Here is a 19,064-nt window from a genome sequence, read left to right as displayed (position 1 = left end):
AAAGCTATATATAAAAGTGCACAGTCTTTAGGATTTTTGCTTTCAGGTACTGTGTTCTTGCCAGTTTCTCCATCTACAATTAAAAGAATAGTATCAGAAATCCACAAGTAAAACACTTTTAACTGTTTATTACAGAGTTGAGATGAGACAACATATATCTTGTCCATCAGAGTACCCAGATGACATACAACATAATGCATAAAAAAAATAAAAAATAATAAACAAAGTAAGAAAATATTGGAGAAGAGAAATTTCAAAAGTCAAAGAACCATTTCTCAATTCCAGCAACTTCCATTCATGACCATGATCATCCGATGCAAACCAATAGTTTGCAATCACAAAACACTGTTAGCTGTGGATAGTGATTTACTTAATGTGGTATCCCAGCCAAACTCAAAGTTTTGCTTCTAACTCCTTTCATTGTTTCAATGAAACAATAATAAGTTTTTCCATTTGTAGTTTTAGTATGATCTATCTGTGTGGCTTGCATATGAGGGGGGATATAGAACGAAAATACTACTGTCTTGACCTAATCAGTCAGCCTTAAATTCTGGACATAGTGACACCTGAATAAACCTATTTCTGATAACAAGCTGCAATCTGCACCAACTAAACAATAATCAAGTGAAAGGCATGGCTATCCTAACTCAAAAATAACCACCTATCATTGATGCAGAAAGCCAAATCTGAAATCAAAACATGAATGAGATGCCTCTTCAAAATGGGTTCTCTAGATTAGGACGAATCAACTCTCCTGTCCTGCAATGCTATACACATTGCCAGCCCGACAAAACAAACTATTTCTCCAAATATCAACTGAATCCCACAAAATTGCATCCCACTATAAACAGGTGATCGTACTACCAGATTACTCGGGAAGGAAATAATGTGAGACTCCACAGTAGTCAGACCAACGTGATCTGTATTTTCACGTTTTCCTGGATAAATCTACTCTTAAGATGGAAAATGAACCGTGCAGAAAATCATGTACAACTGAAACTAATCAATGCATAGTTATAACAGAAAAGGTTAACCAAGATCTACAAGGGTACCCAAAAAAGGACACAGTTCTGTTGCAATTAAAGACTGATATATTATTATAAACAAATGTTAAAAACTAAAGACTGAGATACAGTGTATAAATAAATTAATAAAAAATAAATAGCTCCCAATGTTACCCTTATACGCAATTGTGTCATGTTAGCGAACCAAAATCCAACACCCAGTGCCCGCATTTCTGGCCAAGATGGTTCATTAGTTAGAACAGAACCAAAAAAGTTTCCTGACAATCAGAGTGGAAAGCCCATCCTATAAGCCTAGACTCAACCATCAACTCTTCCACAGATGCCAATCTACCAAACCTTCGAGAAAAGTGTAGTTGCTGAAACCTTAATGCCACCCAAAACCTTCAACAAACAGTTCAACGATACACATATATCATTTTCAAAATTTAAAAAAACTAAAAACTATTGGAAAAAGAATTAAAGTTTGAATTAACACCACTATTACTTTACATAACAACAGCAAACGAAATTTTAAATCAGAGTAGGCACAAAGACTAAATAACATAATTTTATGCTATAACTGAAGTTGAAAACTATTTGTTTGAAAGTTCAAGTACCTAGGTAGGCACCATTTAAACTATTTAAGCTTCTAGGATTTGCAGGGTTCCAACATGATATCATAATCAGCTTGATTTAAAAGGTCTTATGTAGAATCTCCTAATTCTATTAGGTAAAAAGTCACACATTAAGTTGGACCTGAATTTAGATCCAAGCAACAATTCTACAAATTAAATCTGACCATGCATGTGTGGGGCATCTTTAAGATTTATAACATTGTAGAGCCTTTCCTATCAACCACAAGTTTGAGATTAGTAGTATTAATATAGACAAAAAAATCTCTTTATGCAACATGCAAAAAGTGGTGCAGACTCAAATGAACAACTGTTTTCAATAAATGAAAAACCGTTTTGAGGAATGAGAATCCACTGCACAACATTTAGACTTGGTTCTTTATAAATGAGACTATTGTCTTGCCATTGCAGAGTTTTAAAGAGTTGAAATTTTTTCATAAATTTTGTGTGCTGGGCCCACCTCCTTCAAGCCCTTAATAACTAAGTTGACTTGTCAGCAAGGAAAAATCATTGAAAAGATTAACATCACAGACCTAAATACTGAGCTGGCACTAAGTAAGATTTAAGATCAAACCACATATTTGAGTCAAGCCCCCTAAGCAAAATCAGAATCTGGTTACTACACCATGCAGTAAATGCCATAGAACAATAATGCAGAAACACAAACAATGCAATAAACATATTGTTGAGGTACCTTCGGCCAGGTTCATCAAGATTTTCGTAGGCTGAAGCGGACTGCATATTACTAACTTCCTTGAGTAGATCAACAACTGCAAGAATTTCCATTTTATCTATGGTGGATATAGCTGGTAGGCCATTTAAATTCTCAAAAGACTCAGCTAAGCCACAAAGTTCAGATTTCGGAGAAGATGAATTAATCATGTAAGTGGAAGCATCAGCTGACTCAAAATTGTAAGCAAACTCAGTAATGCCTCCATTAAACTGTGAAGAAGATGTCATCGATGTATCAACCCCACTCCATTTAAATTCATTATTGGCAGAACCTTTGGAAAGAAACCCTTCATAATAATTTGACAAAAGGATCTGTGGGACAATATGGCCAGACTTTGTGGAGGGACATCTCTTCTCTGAGACATCAAGTGCAGTAAGGTATTCAATGAGATGCCTGACAGATATATATGCACGTTTCCAATTCCCTAAAGACATCAGCATTATATCATTAGCCTTAGCATGCGATTAAATATTAAGTTTTCAATGAACTGCTTCCCAAAATTAAATGAAAGCTGGAGACCTCACAGGAATAGAATCAATATAGGTCAGCATACTACAAAACATATTTGATAAATGTATCAGATATATCTGTTGTGAGGTCATGAGTAACATTCCTTTTGAGGATGTAAACACCCATGACCATGTAAGACAGACCATCTCAATTTAAACCCTTTAACATATTTGTGCTTCTTTTTAGTCACTGAGTGAATATTTCACAATAGGATGGTAAAAAAATAAATAAACAAAGTATACCACTCATTCTTCATCCTGCCTTATATATAAGAACTTCAAGTGTCCACATATATCATACCATAGACAAGATTTGCAGATGACTAAAACATAAGGAAAAGGAATAGGGATACGTAGGAGAAGAAGAGCAATTTCCTTCAAGATTGACAAACAAAATCCAAGATATCCACAAGACAATAAATATGAGTTACTTACGATAATAAACAGTCAGTGTCAGCAAGCTTAGATGGTAAAATCACCTGTTGCCTAGAGACATGGGGTCAAATCCTGTTCACACAAGATGGGTTTCGCAATAGGAGAAGAGGCTCCATGAGCCTCCAATAGACTAAAACAAGTAATTAACAACCAATATCATACCCAAATGTGAATGTTCGTGTGTAAAATATAATATAAAGTTTAGGCCACAGTTTTCCAAAATTCATATGGATGACTGAAGTGGTTTTACCAAGCTCCACAAACAATGGAAGAGACTTTATCCCATATGGAAAGTAAAGAGAAATTCATATATAGCAGTTAAGTAGTTTTTTTCCTATTTCTTATTTTTAACAGATAGGTCAAAGGAATGCAAGATGTCTGAACTGCAATAAAAGACAAAGTAAAAAAGCTTTTACCTAGATTATCGGCCTGAGATGTTATATAGCTGAAAAGCCTATTCTGGATCTACTCAAAACTATTCTCAAGTCCTAGCCACTGAATGAAATTTCTTCATTGTCCCCTTTCAGAAAAGTAAAAAGACCATTTTTATGATGTAACTGTCTAATTGTCTGACAATCAAAGATGAATGCTATAACTAGCATAGCAGCAGCTTAGATAGACTGTTAAAGATTGAAGCACAAGAATGAATTGTGTACATTATAAAATGGGTACAACTGATACCTGAATATAAATTTGTGAGGAGTGCCTCAGGATGATAAGCAGGCAAAGATCCCTTAACTTCTCAGCAATTTCCAGCAAGCTCCAGGAACCAAGCATGATTCCTGAACCAAATTGAAGTTGATCACTTTCTACAAACAAATATCTTGGTAGATCACTTTTCATATCGGTCATCACAGAAAGAGGAGACTTGCATTCCCTTCTAAGATCTTCAACTGATGAAACTTTGGAAGCACCAATGTCACAACCAGTGGACACAGCACAAAGATCGTTTGTCCCTGTTCCATAGTCAAGACAAGAAGAGTTGTCCTTGACAAAATTTGAATGGCATTTGCCCTGATTTTCTTTGTCAGTGAGAAACAGCCACCTACTAAATAGACTAAAGTAGCTATTGTGCACAACAATAGCTGTGGCCCTGTGACCAGAAAACAGGCCATGAATAGCAGAAGAAGTATGAGCAAATGCAATGCACAACCAAATTTGCATTTTCAAAGACTTTTTAGAGTTCAGCAAAGTCTGACCGCCACAGCGCCTCTGTGCATATATCCACAGCTCATTCTCCATGCACACACCAAGTAAGAATTGACCATTTTCAAAAGTTAGCCAATTTACAGCAACAACACTTCTGTCAAAGGATAATGTATCTTCCAATATGAAACTGCCAAAACCTGTAAGGTATACAGACTCCCATACAGAAAGTGTGCTCACAGCATTTGAATCACTTTTAGAAGAAACAGTTGCAATCTTCCGGCCACAATTAGTTACGCACAGAGTAGAAACAGGACCTTGATGTGCAACAAACATACCTACAAGCTCCCATTGCATGTCAGGGTTGATAGGCTGCCAAGGTTACTTCGCCACAGTTTCAAAATACCCTCAGAGGAGCCTGTTGCCATAGTATATGCAGGAATTTTGCTGCAAATATCATCATCAGCTAATTTTTTATCCACAGGTGTCAGACTACTTGGACAGACCACAGCAAAACTAGTAATTTGATTATTTGTGTGAGCCTCAGGAAATTGGGATGAGCGCAGACAGACAACAATGCAATATCTTTTATCAGTAGTAGAAATTTCAAACTTCCAGGCAATGCCTTTAACAAAATTATCTTCAACATTACATTCACAGCAACTTCCCAGTAAATCAACAGGGTGAAAGGTGATTTCCCATGATAAGGCCTCAAACCCATTCATCCAAACCCCAAAAGCATAAATTTATTATACTTTACCATTTTAATGTTACAAGAAGGCAAAGGTATAGTATATATATTTGAAGGACCTTCCTCATAAACCCTATGACCACTAAGAGGTATAGTGCATATGTAATTACATGATATTTCATCCTCTTCAGTTATAGAAACCTTTACCATAAAGCAATCTATTCCTGCAACATGACCCATAAGAAGAACCCTGTCTTCAAGCAGCATTGAAGGAGCCCAGCTCAAGGATGTATATTTCGAACACAAACCTTGAGTTTCAAGTTTTCCACATAGTTTCCATGTAGGAATCAACGTTGGGAAGGCAGAGATGCTATTTGAAATGGTCGAAAGAGACCAGAATAACAGCAACCCATTAGAGTCAAGAGAAACAGCAAGTTCAACTTCAGAGGCACAAGGATGCACAGCAACTTGTAAGATTTTCCCCGTGTGGCCATCCATATCTAAAACCCCACATGCTGAAAATGGCAAGAACTTTCCCGTTTGAGATTCATTTGGAGATATATCCTCTATACTTTTTGATGTTTGGGTGTGCAAAAAGGACCAGACTAAGGAGTTACAAGGTGATAGACGAATCAAAGAACAAAGAGTTGGAGGACCAGAAAGGGAGTTTCTTGAAATGACAACTTTATTAAGAATTAGTTGCTCCTTAAAACTTGAAAAATCAGCTCTACTAAGAGTTCCAGATTCCAGGCTTTGTTTCTTCCATAATGTAACTCGTGGGCACCTTAAGGGATTGATGTCATCAAGACAATGGATAGCCCAGAAAGTGACCAGCATTCCAGGACCAAACCCAATTAACCACTCACATTTGCCAGCCCCTCCATGCTCAAATTCTCAGCAGTAATAAATTGGTTGTCTCCTTCACTGGATTTAAACATACTTCGGTTTTCTGTTGCCCATGTAAAAAATACATCCATTCCAAGGTCTCCATCCAAGGCCTGATTTACTTCAATCACAGCAACAACACAAAAAGATCGCCTCATGGTTTTATTATCATTAACATCCCTGCCAACTTTTTTAACCCTCCCACTATCCATCTCACTCCATAATCTTAGAGTTCCATCTAAGCAGCTTGTCAGCAGCACATGCCTAGATGAATGTTTTGCATCTCCCTGCCTTATTTGTGATGGCCTCCATTGAATCATTACAATAGGCTGAGGATGATGTAACCTGACTTTTGTATATTCAGATTTTCCATCACTGTAACAAATCAAAACACACTTGCCTACCTCATTAGATCCAACAAGGTCTGGTTTATACATATAAGCTGCGGTTGCAGAAGGTCCCTCAATGGACCAAGTTGCAGAAACAAGATTTTGAGGCTGATTCTCTTTAAACTTCCAAGCAATTTCCCAGGATGTGTTTTGCTTTTTCCACAAAATGACCTCAATTCCAGCGGAAATGATCCCATCCCCTGACCCTGTCCATTGAATTGCCTCCACCTTTGCAAGTTGTATGAGTACTGCATTCTGGCTCCAACAAAAAGAACCTGAATATGAGTAAAAGAAATTTGAATTCAAACTAAACAGAATATTTCGAACAAATAATTAAATAGGAAAATGGTCTGTATGCATTTGGCTTTAAAACATGCTTCTTCCCTGTTGTTTTTTTTTTTTCCTTTTGAGACACATAGTTTGACAGAAGAACTCATAAACTCTAAATGAAAAGTAACAAAGGCAAATATTAGATTAAGAATCTGGTGAAAAGAAATATAGTTCCAAGTAAAATTCTTTAACATCTACATTTGATGAACTCAGCAATTTAGTCACACTCCGCTGCAACCGTTATACCAACCTATATTGCAAAAAATTTAGAAAAAAAAGAAAAAACACCAAACATAAATTAACTTATGATTAACCTATACTACGACTCACGTAATCGCATTTCTTGTAAACTAAACGATAAAGAGTGTGAAGAAAGTAGTACTCTAGCAAGGCTAAGTACGAGTAATAGTGAATGCGTACTCATCCTAGTAGGTTTCTAATATTCTTTCCATCAACTTTCTTGATAAACAAAGAGAAAAACAAACGCCAAAAAAGAACTCTTAGAAACCTTTAGAGCTCCCCGAATCATGAGTAAAGACATAGATACAATTCCCCGAGGCAGCAGCGAGGCCGCCAATTGAAGGAATTGCCAGGGACCAAGACACGGCGGTGACGGGCGTTGAATCATCGGAGAGCTCGAAAATTTGTCGAAAAATCGGACCAATTAGGGTTTCTTCTTGGGAGAGTGGAGACGGAAAATGAGAGATCACCAGGAGAGAAGATGCTCCGTACGCCACCCATGAGTAACCGGCAAACTCCGGTAACCAGTCGATTGCTGATACAGATCGGGTGGGTGCGGCCGGGATGAATTCAGATCGGAGAAGAGAGAGTGGAAGATGATCAATGGGATCAACTGTAGGATTTGCATTTCGAAAATTACAGCTTGATTCTACTTCTGGCATCTTTTCTTTTTGAAATTACAGCTCCGATCTGAGTGAAATAGAGCGGGACTGATGAAGAGCTTTACTACATATACACACACGGGGTTCACAAATCTGGCTGCTACTAAATGCTACAAAAATCTAAGGGAGAAGGACTATTTCCCACCCAACTTTTGATGCGTTCTCAACTTGCCACCAACGGCAGATGAAAATCCAGTTTTCCCACCCGTGACCAAACTGCCGTCCAATTTTTCAGTTAGAGACAGGGGCAAAATCATCATTTGCTATTTAAAACATTAAAAATTTTAAATTTTACCGTTTCCCCCCTCCAGGTTTTAAAAACTAATAACTAACCCATCCTCAAAGTTTGAAAAGTTTAGATTGCACCCTTGGGGTTTGCTTCCTTCTCCGGCCACTATCGATGGCCGACGCATTCGACCGATCTCCCATCTCCGACTACAAAGGACGACGAAGGACGACGCTTCGACGACGACTACAAACGACGATGCTTCGACGAGGGACGCTTCGACGACGACGATGCTTCGTCTGTTCTTCCAGATCTCCGTCTCCGTCTCTTCGTTTGTTCTTCCAGATCGACGCCCCCCATCTCCGTCTCCGTCTGTTCTTCCAGATCTCCCATCTCCGTCTGTTCTTCCAGATCGACGCCCCCCATCTCCGTCTCTTCGTCGCATCGTGCGACGAAGGGATCTTCGTCTCTTCGTCGCACCGTGCGATGAGGAGAGGAAGATCTCTTCGTCGCACCACCGCCGTCGCACCAGGAGAAGGAGGAGGCCGGTGACGACGCCGGAGAAGACGTCCGGAGTTGAAGTTGGAGAATGGGGGTGAAATGCTAGTTTTGAAAGTTATGGGGGCGGCTGTATTTTGAAAAATATGGAAACCCTAGGTTTGGGGTGAAAATGTTAGTTTTTAAAGTTGAGGGGTATTTTGTCATCTACCGTGGGGTGAAAATGTTAGTTTCTAAAACCTAAGGGGGGTGAATGGTAAAACTCTCACATTAATTTTGAGAAATTAAATTGAGGGGTATTTTTGTCATTTCATCTAACAAGGGTAAAATAGACATTTTACCCTTATTCAAACAGAAATCATCCATTTTAATAGCTCACGGGTGGAAAAATTGGATTTTCATCTGCCGTGGGTGTCAATTTGAGATTGCATCAAAAGTTGGGTGGGAAATAGTCCTTCTCCCAAAATCTAATTGCTGTTTCAATTCAGGTAATTAATTAAATGAATAAATCTATCTGCGCAATATTAGTCATTTATACATGCAAAATAAATTGGTAATATATAATGTCACATATTGGTGTATATATAAATTAGCTAAAAAGATTTGATTGCACGTTTAGAATCAATCTAATTAAAATAACCAAATTTATGGTGTTGATGTAAAACTGACCAACTTGTGTTGTGACTGAAGATTTTTGTTGAGGAAGCTTCCGTTGCTTTGTCTTTATTTATCAGTATACCAGAGAAATTTTTTATAAATATTTAATATTAAAATAAATAAAAATTTTATTTTATTTTTTATTTAAACCTAAAAAATTATAAATTAATAATTTTTTAAGATAAAATTTTAAAAAATAACATTTTTTTATAAAATTATTTTTTATTCAACGGTTTTTCTTTTTTAAAATTTTCTTTTTCTCTAATAATTTTTCTCTTTTCATTTCCTTCAAATCGATCATTCAAATATAGGAGAATGAAACACCATTTGATTTTATCTTCTCCAATATAGAGATTGTAAGGATTCGATAACTCTTCAACTGGCTAAATCTTCCAACATACGAAAGATTTTGACTGAGAGGAAGCAGAATTTGAAGAAGACTTAGCAAGCAGAGGAATCAAATCATTCTTTTCCACTTCTAAAGCTAGGGACCTTTTTGGTCTGCCTGTGGATTGCAGGCTTTTCGAAAGTGAGATGCCAAGCCACTGGTGCTATTGCTCGTCACAAGGCCCTCAAAAAGCTACTTGAAAATCAAAACCTGAAACCTTTTATTGGAACTAAACATCTTTGCTTACCTGTCATAATCAAATTTAAAGGTGTATTTTTAGTTAGTTAAGCTTATAAATTCAGTACTTATTTAATTTCGAAGTCTTGTTAAATTATGATAGATGAAGTCTTCTTATTCGGTTAGAGTTAAGGCGGCCATCTAAAGTTTTCAACAACAGACCGGTGGGTTGGTCTAGGCAATAGACGCTGCCACATCTTCATGCGGCTCTGACGACATGGTTAGGCAACTCTGCTATGTGCAGATTATAGAAGTTCAATAGAGAACTGAAAACCAAACTAACGAACATGGTTAGGCAAGGGCGGCTTCAAGTCACTTCAGCTGACTGAGAAGAAGAGTTCATGTTTTCTTCTCCTTTCTTTTTATTTGAATGTGTCAATATCAAGATATGTGACCACAAACTTCGCTACAGCACTTAGTCAATGGAGGCTTGAAAATGGAAAAACTGACGACTTTGAATTTTGTCCCAACTTGTTTTGTTTCTAGGAAGAAAATCTGGCAAATTTTCTTATGTTAGGCATATAACAATACTAATTATAAAAAAGGAGAGCGGTAACTGTAGTAGACTGGTCAAACGAATCAATAGTTAATAGCTTTAAAATTACAAATTATAACTTTGTAAATTTTGATTCTACCATGTAACATTTCTTGTCAAGCTGAACCAGAGTATATTTTCCATGGCTACCTACCTTCCTACTAAGTTCTTGATATATCTTTTTAACCTTCTAAAAAGAAAAATTCTAACTAATGATACTGAGGATAACTGAACGGTGAGAATAAGAATCCCCTCACAAAATCCAGTCACACTCCATAGAGAAGTCAAAAGGATCACAGGCTAAAGATCCATCACCTACTGAGAAACTTCCACAATCAAACATGGATTCATTTATGGGGAAGACAGGATCCTGGTGATGAACATTCATAAGGATGCCCAATAACTGATTTCTTTGCTCTTGCAAAGCCGCAACTTGAGTTTGTATTGATTCCAACTCAACTTTCAGATCCTGCACCATCTTATGCAAGTGAAAAGTAGCCCCAGCGCTGCCATAAACAGGGTCTCTGAGCCTTGCTGTTGCTTCATAAACTATTGCCTTTACAGCATCCTCCCGCTTTGTCTCCTCAACCATCTGTAATCACATCAAAACACTAATATTAAAACACACCAGGACAACCCTTTTGGAGGATTTTAATGATGGTATCTAGCTTTACTTTTGATGTTAAGCAGATTAATGAAACAGTAATACATCCAACATGAAGTTACAGAAAAGTTAAGATCCATTAGTGAATCATCCCCACCTGAATCATTTTAATGACATTGCTAGCTCCAAAAACCTTATGCACACAGGCAAACTTTCCCATCTCATCAATAGGAAAATACGGTGCAAGTACGCAATTGTTGTCACATCTCCGACGAAGCATCTTACAAGCAGCACAAGGTTGATGAGTCCTGGTTCTTGACACCTTTTCAGAACCCATTTGTTTAAGTGCTATGACTGGTTTGTGATATAATCCAAGTATATATAATGGCAAGAGAAAGGAAGTTGCCAGGAAGGGCTAGTACATGACTTGCTTATGGGGAACTAATAAATTCAAAATTGAAGTGCAAGTGAGTGGGGGAGGCGCACTTGTGGATAGTTGCAGGATGATGATGTGTTGAAAATTGAGTTTACTGTTAGGAAAGTAGGCCTAACAGTAGTAAACTATATGGTTTTTCCCCAAACAAGTCCTTGATGATGCTGAAGTAAGTCACTGTCATTGCCGAAGAAAAATCTGATTAGGTGTAATCCAACTTTGTCTTTATTCTAAATTACAACTATTGTGACTAACTTGTGCAGATATGATAACACATTAAATTTTCAAAGTTAGAAAAATCTTTTTCTTCTAAAATTTGGAGGTTGGAATCCATTTATTTGAATTCTTGAAACAGGTTGAAATTTGTTTTCTTTATTTCCACGTTTTATGTGAAGGTTAATATTTTCAACTTATCATTCCTTGGAGAAGAAAAATCTTAGATGATTATCATATTCAACTCACACGTGGTTTTTACTCCTCATTTTCCCCTAAAAGGGTCTGGGCTGAAAAAAAGACTACAAGCTACAATGAAACTGCCAACTGACTTGGTTTGAGCCTTGCAGAGATGGGTTGAAGCTAAAACTTTGAGGGTTAACCCCTGTATAACTGCTTATATAATCTGTGTTTTTGCGAACATAAATGCAGAGGAAATGAATCTGTATAAATTGCCATATTGTTTCTCGTTGAATCTTATGAATAAACACATCAGTTAGTATCCAATTAAGAATACATAGAAAGGTGGGCTTTAGGCGAAAATTCAAGCACACAAGAGTTGAATGGGGCTAAGGTAATAGGTCTTCAGTTATCATCTAAGTCAGAAAGAACAAATGACAGCGCATCCCTGCTTTCAATTTTTGCTAAACAGCTTCAAAATGACTGCGCTATTATTTCATATAATTTAGTTATAAACGCAAGAGAGATAAGGGAAACAAAAGAATAAAATAAAAAGAGAGGTTGAGATCCAGAGACGCGTGGAAGATCCACCAAATTTAAAACCTATCTTTACACAATCCCCTGTATTATAAAGAGTCCATTCGGCTCAGAAGCAAGAACACGTAAGAGATTATCTTAGTGGAAGTTTAACTTCTAAAACTAAATCCAGTCCGCCTCTTTGTAGCGTCCTTCTTCTTCCTACGCGAGTTGGAATCAAGAAGATTTTCAAGTGATTTGCCTTTCCTGTTTCGAGACCTTCCTGATTCTTTCAAGAGTTCAGCAAGCCTTTTCTTTTCGTCCTCTACATCTGGGTTTGCCGTTCCAAGCTTTTCTTCTCTCACCTTAAGGATGTACTCCAATATCTCAATTGCATCTTCCACCCTGAAATAAATAATAAAATCCGGTGTTCAGCAATGCAGCCTAAGTAATCACTACACTGATGTTTGCCAAGAAATTAATCAAAAAACTAGACATTAGCACATCTGTGTGTACAGCCCTGCACCCGCAGACACCTACAAAGACAATTAAGCACTTATGGTAATGACACAAAATGTTCCTCCATAGTCTTCATGTCAAGATAAGGAGAAATGGACTCCTTCCAATTGCTAACAGAAATGGCTAACCAAATCATTCTCCCTAAAAAGAAAACAGGGTTTATTAACAAAATATAACACCAAAGTTGAAGTCGTTGAATTACTAACAGAAATGGCTAACCCTAACAATATACCCTTTACGTATATTTCATGCAAAAACAGGACTAGCGTATTAGTATATTAGAAAAGTTCTGATTGAAATCTACTGTGGGTCTAAAAATACAAATTCCGTCTGTAACAACTTGTGAAAGATTGGATTGGATTTTACTCTTGATCTAGATTCACTTAGAGTTTCCAATGAGTTGTTATATGAACCATCTGTTAATATTTATGGGCAAACCAACAAGTGGCTAGAGCAGAGAGAATATAGCCCGCAGCAAGCAAAAAAAAAAAAAAAAAATGGTGAAGAACTAAACAAGAACTTGGAAACAATTTCCAAGTGTGCTCACCTTCCCAAGGCATCATAAGTTGCAGCAAGATTGCTGTATACTCCAAGAGTGTCCAAGTGATATGGACCACATTCCTGCTCTAATACACCCCTTGCTTCCTCAAAAAGCTCAGTGGCCTCTTTTATCTTGTACAGCTGCAGACAAGCCAATCCCATCTGGTTCAACACGATTCCAAAGAATGCTGATTTACTCTCCCCACTTGCTCGAAGCTTCACTGCAGCACTCTCAAAAGAGCAATGAGCCTCCCCATACCTCCCAAGCATATAGAACATCACACCCATCTGTGCTTCTATTCCTGTAATCGTGTTACGATGCCCAGGGGCATCTCCCAATATTTTCATAGCCTTCTGCAAGAGCTTCAATGCCTCCTCATGCTCATTCAAGGCTTCAAAGATTGCTGAGATTTCTGTCAAACCATTGGCAATCTCCTCAGAAGCAGATCCAGGCTCTGGTTTTGCGTATATCCTCAAGGCATTCTCACAGTAGGATTTGGACTCCCTTAGTTTGCCAATCTTGTAGTACAGATCTGCAAGGCGAATAAAAACTGAAGCAACAGAAAGGTGATTCTCACCCTTAGTAGCTTTGAATACTGTTAGTGCTTTCTGATAGGAAAAAATGGCCTCATCGAAGCGGCAAAGAGAAATATAAATATTGCCAATGCTAACATCGATAGAAGCAACCTCGCTCTCTTGACCATTAGCTATCATTACCATGCTAGCCAGAACAAGGTGCTCGAGGGCAGATTCATAATCTCCCGTTGCCTCACAGACAAGAGCCATAAGCCTGCGATCAGCTGCTTCTTCATAAGAGGCTGGAGGACTGTGCTCCTTGTGAATTTCAAGGATCTTCTTACATAGGTTTTTTGCCTCATCAAATTGCATTGCCTGTACATGGGCCTCAGCTAAGTACCTGTCTTCATATTAAATTATAAGAAAGTTAAACTATGCTTGAAGGTCTACATTTATTGGTCTCAAACAATTAAAAGTAGTCTAAGACGAAATGTTTTCACACAGTAAAAAAATGTGGTTGAAAAAAAAATGATACTAGTATACTAGAATATATTAGAATATTTGGTGTGGGTTCCCATAGAGAAAATAAGAACTTTCAGTCCTATCTTACATACTTCCTCCGGGAAGAAACAAGCTGAAACAGAGCAAGTTCAACCATTACTATTATTTGAATATACTGATTAGATAAGAAAACATTTATAAGAAATCAGAAGCTTCGTCCATCATGGGTAAACATAATGTGGGCACGTGAAATGAACAGCGGAGGAAACAAGTTGAAACAGAGCAAGTCCCACCATTACTATTATTTGAATATACTGATTAGATAAGTAAACATCTATAAGAAATCAGAAGCTTCGTCCTGCATAGGTAAACATAACGTGGGCACGTGCAATGAACAGGGGAGGCAATGGCATGAATAAAACAAGTGTACGCTGATTGTACATGAAACATGAGAGCCCACAAGCCCGGTAACCTACGGGCTAGATTGGGCTGATAAATGTCTAACCATAGAATAAGACCATTTCAAAACAGTACAAATTAGCCTCCCGCCAACTAATAAACTAACATGCACAAGGAGTGGTGAATCTTATCCCAGTGGGAAAGACAAAGGCAATGAGGTTTGATATGACATACAGAGCTTACCTACAAGTTTCAACGACTCTTGGATCCGAATCACCGATAGCCTCGATCTGGATCTTTAAACCCGACTCGTAACACCAAACGGATCTGTCCAACAAACCCATCGACGAATACGTGTCTCCAAGCTGCATATATCCCGAAAACTTCGCCAGAGCATGATCCGACCCGTTTTCAACATCTGAAAGCTCGATCGACCGCTCTAAAACCGGAACCGCCTCCTCAAGCCTTCCCAAACTGCAATAAATTGCCGCTACCACGTGCAAGCTCATAACCAGGTCCAGGCTCTGACCCGGACTCGAAAACCTCTCAAATGATTTGGACGCTCGAATTGCATAATCCAAGGCCTTGTTCGGGCTATCACCGGAAGAAATTGTGTCTCGGGCCAACTTGAGTAAAAAGGGACCCAGATCCGGGTTGTCTAGAGATGATTCGTCGATGCTGACCTTCTCTGTGGTCTTTGTCGTGGATTTGACGCGAGAATTGGATGGTGAAGGAGACGGAGCTCGCTTTATGACTGGAGATGGTGTTCGATGGTTGTCAGTTGTTCCGTTTCGGGTTTCTGCTAAGAGAATGTTTAACGACGGCATAACGGGTGGAGTTTTTACAGAGACTAGATCCGGCATTGTTGCGAAATGGGTAGCTAGAAACTAATTTTTTCTGAACATAAATTAGACGCACGCACACACGAAAAAACGAAAATTAGAAGAAATAAAGATGAGAAAGTGGGTTAAGTCTGATGATGATGAGTGTGGTTATGGCGATGGTGGTGGAAAGTTGCTTGGAAGAAACGTCTCATGATCAAAGAATTCGAGTACTTTAATTTGATAACAATTTTTAAAAAGAAAAAAGGGACGAATAGAGATACGAAGTCCATTGATGATAAATGAGTGTTAATGAGTGAGCTGTATGTATATATTATTGAGGAGAAGAAGGAAGATTTTATCTTCAATTTATGTGCTCATCTTCTCTCTTAATATTCTCAACTTTTCTCCACCAACTTGACGCTCCCTTTTTTGCCTTTCCTCTTTTGCTTCCCGGTAACATGTCTCCAGTGCCTCTCCCTGCTACTGTAACTGTCACTGGCCCACGCATACTCTACTTAGACCGGGCAAAACGGGCGGGCCGGGTGGGTAAAGGCAAAATGAATTTTAAAGCAATGGTTGCTATTAGTATACTCATGAAGTCACGAGCTATCGCGAGGAGTATCAGATAACAATCATAATTGTTCTTCTAGTGCTTGAATATTCGAATTGTAATATTTGATTTAATCAGACTTTAGCTATTTAATATAAAGATTCAATTCGAACTTATTAGTAATACTATATTCACTCTCATAGATAAATATTGAAATTTTAAGAGCAAATTTTAACAGTAAAAAAATACTTTATTAATCACAAAAATGTAAAAATATATATCGATTAATATATGTATCGTATTCAAGGTTATAAAGATTAATAGTCGATAGGTAAGGTACTATAAGAATTTCTTTGAAACATTGAACCTCGTAAAGTTCAAAACTAAGCAGTACTCCCACACGGCTGTTAACAAATATCCAAAAATACTACTGGCTCTGTTTTACGCAGCAAAATAACATATACCGTTATAAGGTAGAGGAGTACTCCCACACAACTGTTAACAAGTTCAATGTCATCCCGGATTCTATTTCCGAATGGTTGTTTGATTTAATGCCCTTGAGAGGAGGATATTTGATTGGCAATGTTAGCCCAGCTCGCGTGGACTTCCCGGTGGACTGCATTGCCATTTTGAGTTCTCTTGCCACGCCAGCACAGGCAACAGCAATTATGGAATTGATTGAGGAGCGCTGGGAGGACTTGATAGGAGAGATGCCTTTGAAGATTTCTTAGCCAGCCTTGGAGGGACATGAATGGAGGATTGGCGCTGGATATGATCCAAAAAGCATAAGCTGGAGTCACAATAATGGCGGATCTTGGCCAGGTAAGCGTCATTAATGAACATACGTTGATCAAAACTCTGTTTATGTTGTTAGTCATGTCAACCGCAGTGATCCATTTTTCCTTTTATTTCCCTTAATGTGTGACCGTGTGTTTCTTTTTGGAGTTCTCTTGTGGCTACTTGCTGCAGCATCCATCAAGACCGGAAGGCCTCAAATTGCAAAACGAGCAATAGATCTGGCGGAACAGCGGCTTTCTAAAGATGGTTGGCCTGAGTAATATGATGCTAAGACTGGACGTTATGTAGGGAAGCAGGCAAGAAATTATCAGACATGGAGCATTGCTGGGTATTTGGTTGCCAAAATGATAGTTGAGAACCCTTCCAATCTTCTCATGATTTCTCTCGAGGTAGACAAGAAGATAGCCAAGCCAAAGCTCACTCGTTCAGCCTCATTTTAAGAGCATAAATGCATGGCAAAGCTTGACATTACAAAGAGCAAGGTGAATATATATTTTTGCAGTAGCTAGCTAGAATGTGTTTACTCTGACATATTAATGAATGGTAGAATATGGGACTCCAATATTAAGGATGTACTCAATATTTCAGTTGCATCTTATAAATAGTAAAGTTAAGATTTTTAGAAGGCCAAACGACTATTTCCCACCCAAGGTATGCTGTAATGACAAGTTTCTATCCTTTAATTATGGAAACACCAAATACCCACCCATGAACAGTTAAAAATAACGTTGGTAAGGGTAAAATCGTTATTTTCTCTATAATATTAAAAAATAAACTAAAATATAATCTATTTTGAACCCCCTAAACTTTGAAAACTAAAATTTTTCTCCAGCCTAAGTTATAAAAAATGACAGTTTCACCCTAGGGTTTGGTTTTGAAATCTCCGGCTCTATTGTTGACAGTCTCTCCCTCCCGAGACATCCTATCCTTCCGACGATCTTTTTCTTCCTATTTGGAGGGCTGATTGACGTCGTAGATGTCTTGGGAGACGAAGAACTTCGTCGGGGAAGACGGTCGTCTTCCCAAAGGTCTTCTTCTGGGAAAACGTCCTAAGACGTCTCTGACATCGATCAACCTTCCAAATGGGAGGAAAGAGATCGTCGGAAAGAGAGGATATCTCGGGAGGGAGAGGTCGTCAATAATGGAGCCGGAGATTTCAAAACCAAACCCTAGGGTGAAACTGTCATTTTTTAAAACTTAGGCTGAGGAAAAATTTTAATTTTTAAAGTTTAGGGGGATAAAAAGAGATAAAATTTTCAAACGTTAGGATTCTGTTAAATTTAATCAGTCATGGGTGGATATTTGGTATTTTCATAGTTAAAGGATGAAAACTTGCCATTACAGTATACCTTGGGTGGGAAATAGTGATTTAGCCTTTTTAGAAATAGTAAAGTTAACTTTTTTAATTTTTAACTCAAATCCAAGATTTTCTTTTGTCTGGTGTAATTAAGCTAAATCCGACTACCATAAAAATGTATCTCCCAACTACACGTAAAAAATGGTCAAAGATTATTTATTATCAAAAAGAAGTTTCTACTTAAGTTTTATCCTTGAAACAAAATTTTACTCGTTAAACGTATAAGTCAAATTCTATTACCCTAAACTTAATGCCGTAAACATAAAACTAAATGTATAAAGGTATAATAGTGATAAAAAACAAATATTAATAGAGTTATGATCTCATTAATAAAAACAAATTGTGTTAATATCATTGGATAAATAAGAATTCAATACTTATATCGCCAAACAATTTTTAAAAAATTCAAATCTGTTATGACTCATAAGAGAACACTAAAAAAAGAAACAAATTTAAATAGGAATAAAATTTTTACCTTTAGAAAACATTAACTTAGCTTTGTTGTTACTTAAATATGCTTCAAGATATCATTTCTAATGTCATCTTTTTTACAGGTGTTAAAAACCTTTCGATACGAACTTCTATCCTTATGATCAACTAAGTTCAGTTTAAAATGACTTAAGGGAAAGTTAGTTAAGTCTTTATTAGCAACTTGCTCGTCATCAATTTTTTTAAACCCTTTATGATATTGAGATAGTTCTTAAAACCTTACACTAATTTTAAGAAATTCATCTTTCTCCAAAAATATCAAAATGAATACTGTCCTTTTCTGTGTAAACATTATATTCAATTTTATAAAATATTATTATGATCACTTCAATACACTTTTTTAACAGAAAAATAATAGATATATTGATATATTTTTTATTTTAAAAAAAAAACTTCAAATGTAGTAAATCTTCATTTTTTAGTCAACC

At 37.3% G+C, this 19,064-nt stretch overlaps 3 protein-coding genes and 1 pseudogene across 4 annotated transcripts in view; 1 reads left to right on the top strand and 3 right to left on the bottom strand.

Annotated features, from left to right (window-relative positions):
* The window catches only part of LOC123216428, an 8,385-nt gene extending 644 nt beyond the window's left edge, over window positions 1-7,741 (bottom strand). Inside the window, 11 exon segments of the mRNA XM_044636836.1 lie at window positions 6-40; window positions 43-73; window positions 1,179-1,276; window positions 1,279-1,406; window positions 2,331-2,793; window positions 3,995-4,048; window positions 4,051-4,827; window positions 4,830-5,189; window positions 5,192-6,043; window positions 6,046-6,699; window positions 7,263-7,741. Coding sequence (XP_044492771.1) covers window positions 6-40; window positions 43-73; window positions 1,179-1,276; window positions 1,279-1,406; window positions 2,331-2,793; window positions 3,995-4,048; window positions 4,051-4,827; window positions 4,830-5,189; window positions 5,192-6,043; window positions 6,046-6,699; window positions 7,263-7,656 — 3,846 coding nt within the window. The 5' untranslated portion in view covers window positions 7,657-7,741.
* A 2,488-nt stretch (window positions 7,742-10,229) lies between these two features.
* LOC123216275 (LOB domain-containing protein 1-like) lies at window positions 10,230-11,223 on the bottom strand. Its single transcript, XM_044636682.1, has 2 exons — window positions 10,959-11,223; window positions 10,230-10,789 (listed from the first exon to the last, which is right to left on the bottom strand). Exons 1-2 carry the CDS (start codon window positions 11,136-11,138, stop codon window positions 10,451-10,453), a joined length of 519 nt encoding a protein of 172 aa, XP_044492617.1. The 5' UTR covers window positions 11,139-11,223; the 3' UTR covers window positions 10,230-10,450.
* An 862-nt stretch (window positions 11,224-12,085) lies between these two features.
* Window positions 12,086-15,902, bottom strand: LOC123217335 (protein KINESIN LIGHT CHAIN-RELATED 1-like). 2 transcript variants are annotated; one of them, XM_044638313.1, is made up of 3 exons: window positions 14,866-15,902; window positions 13,210-14,122; window positions 12,086-12,548 (listed from the first exon to the last, which is right to left on the bottom strand). In XM_044638313.1, the coding sequence occupies exons 1-3, from the start codon at window positions 15,479-15,481 to the stop codon at window positions 12,314-12,316; spliced, it is 1,764 nt and encodes a 587-aa protein (XP_044494248.1). In that variant the 5' UTR covers window positions 15,482-15,902; the 3' UTR covers window positions 12,086-12,313. The 2 variants fall into 2 exon arrangements, with proteins under 2 accessions (XP_044494248.1, XP_044494247.1); XM_044638312.1 differs by having other exon boundaries at window positions 13,210-14,118; window positions 14,862-15,894.
* On the top strand, window positions 15,573-17,314 carry LOC123216427 (annotated as a pseudogene).
* Window positions 17,315-19,064: the final 1,750 nt, after the last annotated feature.

This window comes from Mangifera indica, chromosome 5 (genome assembly GCF_011075055.1).
Source record: "Mangifera indica cultivar Alphonso chromosome 5, CATAS_Mindica_2.1, whole genome shotgun sequence".
NCBI classification, from domain to species: Eukaryota; Viridiplantae; Streptophyta; class Magnoliopsida; order Sapindales; family Anacardiaceae; genus Mangifera; species Mangifera indica.
Note: the sequence above shows the minus strand (reverse complement) of the source record. Positions and strands in the feature narration are given on the sequence as shown.